Source organism: Vidua chalybeata, chromosome 27 (genome assembly GCF_026979565.1).
Source record: "Vidua chalybeata isolate OUT-0048 chromosome 27, bVidCha1 merged haplotype, whole genome shotgun sequence".
In the NCBI taxonomy this organism is placed as follows: domain Eukaryota; kingdom Metazoa; phylum Chordata; class Aves; order Passeriformes; family Viduidae; genus Vidua; species Vidua chalybeata.
This window is the reverse complement of record NC_071556.1, coordinates 774,180-786,458: the sequence shown is the minus strand read 5'-3', so window position 1 is coordinate 786,458 and position 12,279 is coordinate 774,180. Positions and strand designations below refer to the sequence as shown.

At 44.6% G+C, this 12,279-nt stretch overlaps 1 protein-coding gene across 7 annotated transcripts in view; it reads left to right on the top strand.

Annotated features, from left to right (window-relative positions):
* Positions 1-12,279, top strand: part of ELAVL1 (ELAV like RNA binding protein 1) — a 50,546-nt gene that overhangs the window by 15,933 nt on the left and 22,334 nt on the right. For all 7 annotated transcript variants that reach the window (XM_053965638.1, XM_053965637.1, XM_053965636.1 and 4 more), the window contains 2 exons: positions 11,057-11,160; positions 11,952-12,105. In XM_053965638.1, the coding sequence (XP_053821613.1) occupies positions 11,057-11,160; positions 11,952-12,105 (258 nt within the window). The remainder of the gene's footprint in view (positions 1-11,056; positions 11,161-11,951; positions 12,106-12,279) is intronic.

The window sequence follows — 12,279 nt, the reverse complement described above, 5'->3', positions numbered from 1 at the left end:
CATCACTACCTCTGGATTTTTTTTTTTCTAGCTCTTTAATCACATTTGGGGGTATGTGATTTTTTAAAATGTGCATTCAAGAATGTCTAGTGGCAATGGTTAATTTAATAAGAAATGCAAACGGTTTGCAGACAAATTGCCAAATACTGAAAATGTGAACACCAGCTTTGCCAGCTCCACTTAATTCCCTTTGTCATAAAGGTGGCCACATAAACTGCCTCGGAGGTAGTAATTGAGTTCTCTCAAGGGTATAGGAATACAGTTAACCTAAATCAGAGTTCCTGGAATATCCAGAGCTGGAAAGGACCCACAGGGATCATCAGCCCAGCCCCTGTCCCTGCACAGCCACCCCAACAACCCCACCTTGAGCATCCCTGAGAGCTCTGGCAGCATTTGGGCCGGGACCATTCCCTGGGGAGCCTGGGCAGTGCCAGCAGCCTCGGGGGGAAGAACCTTTCCCTGAGCTCCATGCCAAGCCCTGGCACAGCTCCAGCCCTTCCTGGCCTCCTGTCCCTGGCCCAGAGCAGAGCTCAGCCCCTGCCCCTCTGCCTCCCCTCGGGAGGAGCTGCAGCCCCCGAGGAGCCTCCCCTCAGTCTCCTGTGCTGCAGCTGAACAAGCCAAGTGCCCTCAGCTGCTCCTCAGACCCTTCCCCATCTTCCTAGCCCTAAAGGTTGCCTGGGTTCTTTCAGAGGGACCAGAGCACAGCCAGTAGAAGCAAGAGCTCTAGCAGCAGTTCTTGGGCTCTGCTTCTCAATATTCAGGGCATATTTTGGGTTTTCAGTGAATTTCGGGTACCCCTGTTATGACCCAGAGTGCTGGCTGCTGTCAGGATGGGCTAGGTGCAGGATACCTGGACTTGGAGCAGGTTGCTCACAGCTTTGTCAGGTGTACTTGACCAAAAGGAGGTTGAAGTTTTTGCTCTGCTTGACCCCTCATTGGGGACAGTCAAGCCCTTGTTTAGCTGTTGCTGAGGCCAGGCCTATGTACCAGTCTGGCTTAGAGCAGAGCTTCCAGAGCACTGTGAGCAGGCAGAGTAGGGCAGGGAGTGGACACTCTGCTGCGTTAGCCCACATGCACTCAGAGCTGGTGATGATGCGCTGTGGTCTCCAGCAGTCGTAGCAGCACCTATTCCTGGAACAGCAGAGGCCTTGGCAAAAGAAAAGCTCCCTTTACTGAAAAGGATGGTGGAGCTGTGCAGGGAGTGCTGTGGCCTCTCACTCAGACTGGGCAGATGTGTTCTTAGTGCTGCCACTGAGGAGGACCTGTGTCACCAGGTGAAGGCCTGTGAGTGTGTTGAAAACCAGTCCTTGAGTTTGGGGTTCATCAGCACAAGGTGGAGCCCATAGTGAAGTACCCAAAGGTTTGTTCATCAGGGCCAAATCTGTTAGAAATGTTGGTCACTGAGCTGGCTGATGGTTCTGATTGCACATTTGTGTGTGCGCAGTGATGCCAGACTGGGAACAGTGGCTGCTCACCAGGTGGTGATGTTGCCACTCAGAGGGACCCTGAGAGTGTTCTCTGAAAGCTTTGAGGCAGGGCTAGCACCACACAACAGGCAGTGACTCCCTGCTGTTTTGGGGTCATGGGCGTCCTTCAACTCTATCTGGATACACTGAGAGTGTTAAATATAACCCTCCTTACGGTACAAGTCAAAAAGGGCAAGAGAACTGTACAAACCATTCCATGGCTCTGCTTCCTTTGTTTTTTTTTTTTTTTTTTCCCTCACCAAGCCATACAAATGAGCTGTGGAGCAACATCTTTGGTTGTATTCTAATATTTTTCAGCATGCTTTTAGTGGGAGTTATTTTTCTACATCTTACAATACTTTCATTCTCTTCCAATGGGGCAGCTCTGTTTCTGCAGTGTAAAAGTTGGGTTCAGCTCAGCCTGTGATTGGGGTGACTGAGCACTTGCTGAGGTTTTTGTACTGTAATGTTTGCAACTAAAGAAGTGCACTGTTATTTGAAAGTTGAAGAGAAGGAAGAAATAAATTTTTGAGCCCTCAATATCTTGAACACTCACATTTTTGTTCCAGTAACAGGTGAACAAATTGTCCTGTTTAAAGAAATGAGATCTTGCAGTAAGTGGTCAGGCATTTTCCTCCCAGACTCCCTCCAAAAAAACCCAGCCTGTGGTATTTCTGCACAGTTTTGGGCCTGGTGTTTTCTGTGTTCACTTTACAAGTCCTTTTCACAGAATCTTGGATCCTAGCAGTTCATCTGAAAATGGAACCCTGGAGCAACTAAAATTAAATCTCAACAGAGAATTGTTCTGGAACTGAGAGAAAGGGGAAAAAAATGAACATATAGAAATGATAATTATGCAGAGAGGCTTTGTGAAATAAAATTAATTACTAAAAAAAACTCCACCCTTTTGTTTTCGGGATTTAAAGCTATTACTCTTCTGGTTGAATTTTTGCAATATTGTGGAGATTGTGAGATCTCTGTGAACTCTCTGAACCAGGGTTGACAACAGACTTGTAAAGTTAGCTTTGTAGCTTTTGAGTTTTTCCCAAAGAGGTGTCTGAGTTGTTTGTATTCATCTTTGTTTCAAGGCAAATATCACTGATTTTACATAAGGAGAGGCAGCTTTATTTGTAATTTGTACTGTTTTTCTGAGTTGTTTGAAGGTCAGGCTTTCCAAACCAGCTAAATGTGCTTTTGCCTTTAAACACCTATAAATGAGACTCTTTATTGTTTAGCTGTGAACAGAAATAGTTGTGTCCTAAAGCCAGGGGAAGCAGCGGAAACATTCTGGAGTGGAAAGTCATTATCAGTATGACTAGATATTTTCTTTGTTTCCTTGTTAGTTCCTTCCTGTTGCCATCAAGTGTCTGTTCAGTAAGATGTGCTGGTTTGAAGTCTTGAGCAGAAGCGGGAATTGGCTTAGCGAGCAGTCTGGGTCTTATTCACAGGAGCTGCCACTAAGCTGAGTCCAGGTCCTGTAGAAGGAATATCCTGCTGCACAGACTAACAGTAAAGGATGAAACATCGTGGAAATGCTGAAGTATAAACCTAAACTTTCAGCTCTGTACTCTGTGTAGGTGGAGCAGGTGCAGTAATTGCCTGTGAGGTGTTGGTGTGACTGACCCAGCCCTACACACAGTGCTCCCCAGGGCTCTCTAGGTTAGGCACAGTCCCGGGCTATTTGCCTGGGCCGAGCTTTGCCCCCAGCCTGACACAGACAGGACTGTGTGAGGTGTTTCAGGGACTAAATTGTGGGAATCAGAAAAGCAGAAACTTCCACAGTCACTGAAGGGTTTGATCTGCAGCCTTGGAAGAAGCTGGGATTGGTGTAAAAATACAATACACAGACATTAAGCAGAAAAATCATAAACTTATGTTTCTGTAGTTGTAAGTAAGAATATACCTTAAGTAAATGAGAAGCTGTATTGGGTAAAGATAGTGAAGGGTTTATAATGTAGAGATGTAGTTGTATAGCGTAAGCTGAGAGTTTAGAAGGTATAATAGAAGCATGTGAGTTAGAAGCTCATTGGACAAAAGTATCCACAGCACAGCAGAAGTAAGCAAAGGTGATAGGTTAGAAAAGCAAAATAAACCCTGTGCCTCTGTTGGTTTAGAAAGTTATGTATTGTCTTGTAATGAAGAACTTGTGACTGCTTTGAGCTATGACCAACTGCCTGCTCCTTTAAAATCTCACGGCCTCTGAGACTGATGTTTATCTGAGCAATAAATCGTTCTTAGCCTGAAAATAGTCCCATCCCTTCATTAAAAGCAGCAAAAATGATACTAAATTATACTTTTTGGCAGCATTTATGACTTAACTGGAGATGAGGCAGATGAAAGTATTTCAGAATGATTAATTGTTGCTTCAACAAATTCTTTGGGTGAACAAAAAAATACTTGTTTCCATTTGGCAGAATATTTTTGGTAGGCAAAGTAAAAGTGAAATTTACCTTTATCTGCTTCAGTACCTGCACTGAAGCTCCTGTACTCAATTCTGTCTCCAGTAGTGTGTTTTCTGGAACTCGCTGTGGTCACCACAGCACAAATGGTTGTGTCAGAGACACAGCAGCTGCTCAGTGTCACTGGTGGGGCAGATGAGAGGACATCCCTGAATTGTGGCCTAGGCAGGACTAGATAAGAGAAAAATTTTGGTTCAAACTATGGGGTTTAGCTACAGCTTCCTGTGTTTCCAGAGTAGCTGAGATGCATCATCTATGCCATTAATGAAGGATTGAATGCAAGGCTGGAGCCTCTCAGCTCTGGAGCCAGGCTGGGAGAGCTGGGGGTGCTCACCTGGAGAGGAGAAGGCTCCAGGGAAAGCTCAGAGCCCCTTGCAGGGCCTGAAGAGGCTCCAGGAGAGCTGGAGAGGGACTGGGGACAAGGCCTGGAGGAAGAGGACCCAGGGAATGGCTGCCACTGCCAGAGGGCAGGGCTGGATGGGATATTGGGAAGAAACTCCTCCCTGTGAGGGTGTTGAGGCCCTGGCCTAGGGTGCCCAGAGCAGCTGTGGCTGCCCCTGGATTCCTGGCAGTGCCCAAGGCCAGGCTGGATGGGGCTTGGAGCAGCCTGGGATAGTGGAAAATGTCCTTGCCTGTGGCAGGGGGCAGAATGAAATTGTCTATAAGGTCCCTCCCAACCCAAACCATTCCACAATTCCATAATTTCCTGTATTTTTAAAAACATACTATGAATTATATGGTAAAAGTTATTCTATTTATTACTGTCTATGTTGTGATGATGGAATTGGATCAACATAGACATGGAATGGAAAATCATGCCCTTAATTGTTAATTTTGAAAATTGGTTATTAAATACTTCAGGATGTTTGTGTACAAACACAGAAATATGTTTTGACAGAAATCCTTTGTGAATCTTCTTTCTTGTTGATGTAAGGATACCTTGCAGTATGAAAACAAAACCTGCTAAGGATGTAACAAATAGCTGGTCCTTGTCTCCAGAGTCGAGTGTTCTGTCTTGTGGCTGTACAGGATGCTGTTACCCCTCTCCCTTGGGGCACTGCTGGCTCATGCTCCATAAACCGTTCCCCAGCTCGTTTTATGTAGAACAGTCTCCAGCCAGTAAGTGTCCCATCTGTTGTTGCCAGGGTGTCTTTCTCCTCATGATCAGGGCTCTGCATCTGTCCTTGCTGCATTCCATGGGGCGCTGTTGGCCTGTCCTCCATGATCCTTCAGTGTAGGACAGGTTCCTCCCAACCTGGTGAGATCTCCAGTCTTGGTGGGAGCACGTTCCCATCACCTCCTCCACAACGTGGATCATGAGGTAAACTGCAGGTCCCAGCAGAGACCCTGCAAACTCCACTAGTTCACTAGTTCCAGGCATACAGCTAGAGTGTGTGTGTGTGGGGGGGGGGTGTTTTTGTCTCCTTTTGAAGATGGATGTGGTGCTTACCTTCCTTCTTCCAATTTCCTGATCATTTAAAGATGAAACAGCTTTGGCAGGGACATGAACCTGGTGCCTCATCACCCTTACATAGAGCCCATTTCACCCCACCATGGGTTTGCCTGGGACAAATTCACTCAGCCAGTCAGTCCCTGGCTCAGTGTTCATCCACTGGCCTTTCTCTGGGAGCTCTTTCCAAGGTGCAGAGGCCTGTTAGACTCTGGTGAAGTGAGGCACAGAAAGCATCCTGTATGTACCTCTCTGCTCAGATCACATATTAAATCTGCTGCCATACTTCCAGCCTTGTGCTGCTGGGACAGCAATAGAATATTTTCTTTTTACCCATGATATTGTTCTTTTGTTTCTTTCCATTCTTTTAAAGTCTAAACTGCATTTGAGCTCTGCCATTCCTCAGATACAATGGATAGTGTTTCCAAATTCCTCCTGTTGTAGCTGTTACTACTTCTATCTCTTGTGCTCTCTGTTTCCCTTGGAGCTCTGCCATGGCTCCCTGCTCAGCCAGGCTGCTCTGCTCACACGTCTGCGTGTTTTCCTGGCTGTTAGGAAACAGAGGATGCTGTGTGTGTGCTGTGACTCGCTCGGCAGATAGGGTGCAGCCTCTTGATCACCTGCTCTGCCAGTCCTACCTTGCTGCACTTCTCCATTGTCATAGCACTTTTTGGGAAGTTTGATGCAGGATGGTTGCGGGGTGATGTGATTGTGGAGCCCTGGTTTTACAACAGTGTAACTGTGCTAAAGAAGCCCACACAAAGCACATCTGGGCACTTTAATCTGTTCTTATCCTCAGAAACTATAGCCACTGCTTTGAATTCTGCTGATGCCTGGTATTTTATGTGGTACTTCTCAATGCATTCACACCTATTTATGCTCTCTGGTTATCACTCATGGTAGTTTGTAAAGCCAAACAAAAAACTCAAACCCAGCTCACATCCTCCAAATATGATTCCCAGTTCAAAAAATGAGTTCTAAACTAAGTTGCCATCATGCTGAGGTGCACTGACATAACAGGAGCCAGGTTTGATTTTGGGGTTGCTTGTGTAGGACAGGATGGGGAGGATGTGAGTTAGCTGCTCTCAGTGAAGTGCTCTGGTGTGTATCAGACTCCTCGGTGAAGCTGGAGTTGTCAGCACTGGGCTGGGAATAAGGAAGAAGCTGGTGACTGAAGCTGTGTGTCTCAGGAGCTGGGAAAGGAAGCAGGGACATGGACAAAAACCCAAGTGGTGCCCGGAAAGAAAAGCTGTGCTCTCCCTCCTGAAAGGGCCTTTTATCATGGAAACAAAACTTGATTCTTTCTGCTGAAAGAGTGTAGTATTTTGCTTAAAACTAGGTTTTGTAGTTACTTTGTTAATTATTTAAGCAGATAGGACCTACTTGTTGCTCTTTTTTAGCTTTGTCTCTTGAGTAAATTTATATTTATGTATATGCAAACTTTTAAAAATATTTTTTAATTCCTATCCACTAAAATATTTTGAAAACTGTTACAGCACCAATTTCTTTTGTGCTGCAGCTTTCTATAGCAGGCTGGAAACATCAGGAGAAAGCAAAAAAACTTCTCTCTTTGCCTGGGGTAAACACTTGACAGCAGTCATAATATTATGTAAATGCTAATTCCTCACATATTTCCTGTCATCCCTAGCACACAGGTAGATTTTACTGTTTTGGAGTAAAATGATGAAGCAAAGACCATTCCTGCACAGGCATCCATGAGGTGGAAATGTCTCCTGCAGTGACAGGACTGTTGTGTGTTGGCCCAGCCTGTGTAGAGATGAACACCAGGCACTGAGTGGGAGGAGATGGCTGAGGCTGATGCTATTGGGTATTGTAGAGCAAGATAAGTTAACATATGCCCTCAGTTTTGCATTGGTTGGGTTTTTCTAGCACTTAAGGACTATAAGGTCATGTTATACTGCTGTAGTTTAAAGGTGGTAAGTACAGACTAAAAGGGATGGTCTGCATTCTAGGTTATTGTAGAGAAATACAGGTAATTGCTAGTTTCTTACCTATTGTCAGGTAAAAGCTAAATGGACTGTAATATTGGGGTTCAGTACAAACTTACTGTCCAGTGCCTAGAGGGAATATGAGAATGAACCTTTGTGATCCTGCCACTTTCAGAGCCTTCCTTTTCTAGTCAGCGTTTGTTTGGGTAAACCCCATTACATCCCTGCCCCCCCACTTCCCAGGACATTCAAACCATTGGATAAGGAATAGTCACTGAGGAATCTTTATAAAACTGGAAGTGAAAAAGATGCAGAATTTTGCTCTGACAGAAACAGTAAAGAAAGCTAGTAAAAAACAGTAAAAAATGATACAGTCACTGTGTGATGGTACTTTAGGGACAGACACTTGGAAGGAGAAACATGTGTAAGGTCCAGGATAGGACTTGCACAGGTACAAGTGGACACAGAATATGTACACCTCAGTTTGTAAAAGGAGAGCATTGGCTGGAGGCTCTAGAATGTGCTTTCAGAGTGCCTGGCAGACTGCTTTTAATGTGGGCTTGTGTGTGTATGTGTGTTAGGGCACAGTTTCTGATTCCAGGGACTGGGCCCAGGTCACGTGGTGCCTTTTACTCCTGGGTGTCCATGGGTGCTGCAACTTAGGTCTGGTTTTATCATATGTATAAAGATAAAAATTCCTTGTCACTGATCTCAAATGGTGCAAAACCACATAATGTAATGCTTTGGAAGGAAACAAAGGAGTGTGGGCAGCAGGGGAGAGGAGGATTCTGTCCCTCTTCTCCACTCTGGTGAGACCCCATCTGCAGAGCTGTCTCCAGCCCTGGAGACCCCAACACAAGATAAGACATGGACCTGTTGGAGTGAGACCAGAGGAGGTGATGGAGATGCTGCCAGGGCTGGAGCCCCTCTTCTCTGGAGCCAGGCTGGGAGAGCTGGGGGTGCTCACCTGGAGAGGAGAAGGCTCCAGGGAGAGCTCAGAGCCCCTGGCAGGGCATGAAGGGGCTCCAGGAGAGCTGGAGAGGGACTGGGGACAAGGCCTGGAGGGACAGGACCCAGGGAATGGCTCCCACTGCCAGAAGGCAGGGCTGGATGGGAGATTGGGCAGGAATTGTTCCCTTTGAGGGTGGGCAGGCCCTGGCCCAGGGTGCACAGAGCAGCTGTGGCTGCCCCTGGATCCCTGGAAGTGCCCAAGGCCAGGTTGGACGGGGCTTGGAGCAGCCTGGGATAGTGGAAAATGTCCTTGCCTGTGGCAGGGGGCAGAATAGAATTGTCTCTAAGGTCCTTTCAAATCAAGACCATGCCATCATCTTCAATTCTATGCCTGCTGTGTTCTCTGGGAACTTGTTGCAAGGGAAGGATACTCAGTGTACTGAAGACAGCATAATAAATTTATATGAGTGGCATCCTGCTCTTCTTCACCTGTCAGGAGCATAGTCCCTCAGTCCTCCCCAGTGCAGCATCCATCCAGGAAACAAGAGTGCTGACAGCCAGGGCTCACTGTGGGTCACACTTGGAGGGATTAGTCTTGTTTGGGGTATCTTTCCCTGGTCTTTAAGGGCCCATTTCCATAATTTTTGTTAGGACCTGGTTCTGTTCAGTAGTTTGCTGGAATATTCATGTTTATGTGACTTTTGGGACAGACTGAAAATATCCATAAAGCAGCTGTTGCTCTGAGCCTTCAGGGCTGGACCTGTGAGGGATGTTGGATCCTTCCTATCCTTGCAAAAATAATTGCCAACTGTCCACCTGGTATTTTTTCCCTCTTAAGCTTACTTTCATTTTCTTAGCCTGGAGAAATAAAGGAGGGTCCAGGTGCTCAACATTTTTCTAATTGCTCAATTACTCATTTTCTTAATCAGAGGTAAATAATCTCAGTAGGCAAGTGGTGGGAACTAACCATATTTGATCTCAGTTTTGTTAGTCTCTTTGACTAATAAAATCAAATGAATGTTACAGAGGAATCACAAAAACCCTTCTGTGGGTACGTGTTAGCAACATTGATCAGAATTTTGTGGATGTTGTCTGTAGGTCTCCAAAGGATGGAGTTAAATCTTACCTGGCTGGCACAGAACGGTTTGCCGTTAGTTGTGTTCTGTGTCTGGTGCCACGAGAGGCTGATCTGGAGCTGGTTTAGCACCAGGTCTCTGAGGGAACAGGATGTTTCTGTGTGAGGCTTGAACACAGGGGATCTGGCTTCTCTAAGAGTTTTGGCAGACGGCAGAAATTACCTGTGAGTGTTTACACAAAGGGTGTATTAGACAGCAGGCTCTGACATTGTCTGGGTTCAGCTGAGTTACTGCTGGATTAGGTTTCACAAGGAAGCAGCCAAAGGCAGAGGCCGTGCCAGGAGCTGGTGCAGCTTTGCAGTCAGTCTGTTGGCATGAAAACACTGGGGGTTATTTGGGGCTTCCTTCCATTTCCTTGTGGATTTTACACTTGCAATCTTGATGTCTCAGCATATTGGGCATCCTTTTTTCTGTATCTGATGTTAATCTACAGTTCTCTTGCAGCCCTTTTCTTAATTTCCTTTGATGTTTGTGTCCCGATACCATCATTGGACACCTGTGTCTGTATTTGGTGTTCTGAAATGTCAGAAAAGCATAAGGAAACTTCTTTGTCAGCCAAGACCATTGCAGAGCCAAGCAGTGTGATTAAAAAGAGCTATTTCACCACAGAATCCTTTACCATAACAATTAGCTTTGTCTTCTAGTGTCCTTAAGCCTAACAATAGAACTTAATAACTTAAAAGTAGTATATTGTTAGAGGGAAATAGCACATTTTCCTATGCATGCTTACAATTTTCTTTAGAAAATCCCACAGATCTGATGGAAACAAGGAGAAATTGGTTGAAAGAGGTGTGTCTTGGGTTGAATTGCAGCTTTTTTATTGCTCTGAGACAGTCTTGAAAGTATTTTAGTTATTTTTAGGCCTACACTGATAAGAACCTGTAATTGTTGGAAAATTGCAACCCAAAATTATCTTAGTATGTATGTTATAATAGTAGCAATTGTGGAGATTGGAGATAGAAGAACATGTAAGTATCCAAATAAATATCCTTTGCCATAAATATTTTAGGGATTTTTATTATTAATATCAAATTCTTCCTTTAAGAGTTAAGAATAAACTTGAATAAAGTGACAGTACATGAATTCTCTGCCTTAAAGAGAATTTTTCACTCTTCACTTTGATGCTGTGTTTGGGAAACTGGCTGCTTGTTAGCTGTATTAATGAAGGATTGGAAACTTCTTTTTCCTTCTTGTCCCCAGGGGTGGAGGTTGGGATAGCCAAAGAAATCACAAGGGTTTTCATTTCATACCTGCCAGTTCATCTGTTGATGTTTTCTCACTTTCTGCTCTCTATCCACAAGACTTTGTACTGATGAACTTGGTTAAGTCATTGCCTTTGTTCCACACCCATGAAGTCTGCAAGACTGGTCAGAGTTGGTGTTTTAGCCCTACATTCCTTGCTGTTAAAGGGTGCTCTGTCCAATGCCTGCTGTCTGTGAAGGCAGAGGGATGACCAGAGTGGAAATAAAAGACCCCTGAGTTACTCATGATGTGTGCCAGCCTTGGGAAGCCTCCTTGGCTTACTGAAATATTTGCTGTGTGGATTGTGTACGTTAAGTTCACTACTTGTTTGCATTTCCTTTCAATTTAGTAGTGATAACATTATTTTTTTAGGATTAATTTTAAAAAATGTTCTTCCCTTTAGGACACAGCTTAGGCTATGGCTTCGTGAACTACGTAACTGCAAAAGATGCTGAAAGAGCAATAAACACACTGAATGGCCTCAGACTTCAGTCAAAAACTATCAAGGTATGAGCTCTTCAGTTGTCTGTGAGAATAGCATTGTAATAAACTTCATTCTGATGGTAAAGTTTGTGTGCTCCCAGCTCCAGCAAGCATGAATCTGGGAGGAGAATAGTGAAGTGTTTTGAAACAGCTTAGTATTTGAAGGTTCCCTCTCTTTATATTCCCACCGTTTTTACAGCAGTAGAGGGACCATTATAGATGGTTGCCAGGCTTTTTAACTCATGCACATCTTGGATGCTTCATAATATTTATTGTAAATCTTGTTAGTACACATGAACTCCTTTCCTTATCCAAAACAACAGCCCGTGCTCTGTGTGTAGGATTCGCTCCTGCTTGGGTGATCTATGCAGCTTTCTCCAGTAGCAGAAATTAGGACAGAAAACTGCACTCTACTCATGCCATCTTTTTATGAAGCTTTAGAAAATATACTGGCAGGACAAGTTCCTGATGTGAGCTGTGGCAGGTCCAGTGGCCAAGTCAGAACTCGGGATTCTTCGTGTGGCAAAAGTGTTTGCTGGGAGCATTGGTATTGATTGGTCTGTTGCTGTCTCCTTACGGCAATGTTGATACAGTTGTTATCTCTTGGATAAGCCCAAAATGACTGGCATTATGTAGGGACATGCCCTTTCTCCTGTTGTTCGGTTGATTTTCCCCTACTCTCTCTTGGTTCCATTTTTTTGAACTCCAGTAAAATTGCATGTGTTGGTAATGGGGGGGTTAATTAAATTGGCTTACGACAATAAATTGATCTTCCCTGTTAATACCCTAAACATGTATTTTTATTTGTTTTAAAGGTTTCCTATGCCCGCCCAAGTTCTGAAGTTATCAAGGATGCTAATTTATATATCAGTGGCTTGCCCCGGTCAATGACACAGAAGGATGTAGAAGATATGTTTTCCCGTTTTGGGCGCATCATCAACTCACGTGTGCTTGTGGATCAAACCACAGGTGAGTTCTGCGACGTTGGCTGCAGAAAGCTGGAGTGTACAGCATGTGTTTGGTATTTTCTGAGACTGGTAGTACCTAAACTTCTGTAAATTAGATTTCCACAAGCTAACCATGACACCTGCTGTCAGCCAGTGATAAAATTTTAACAGGATATCCATGTTCAGTGATTTTTTT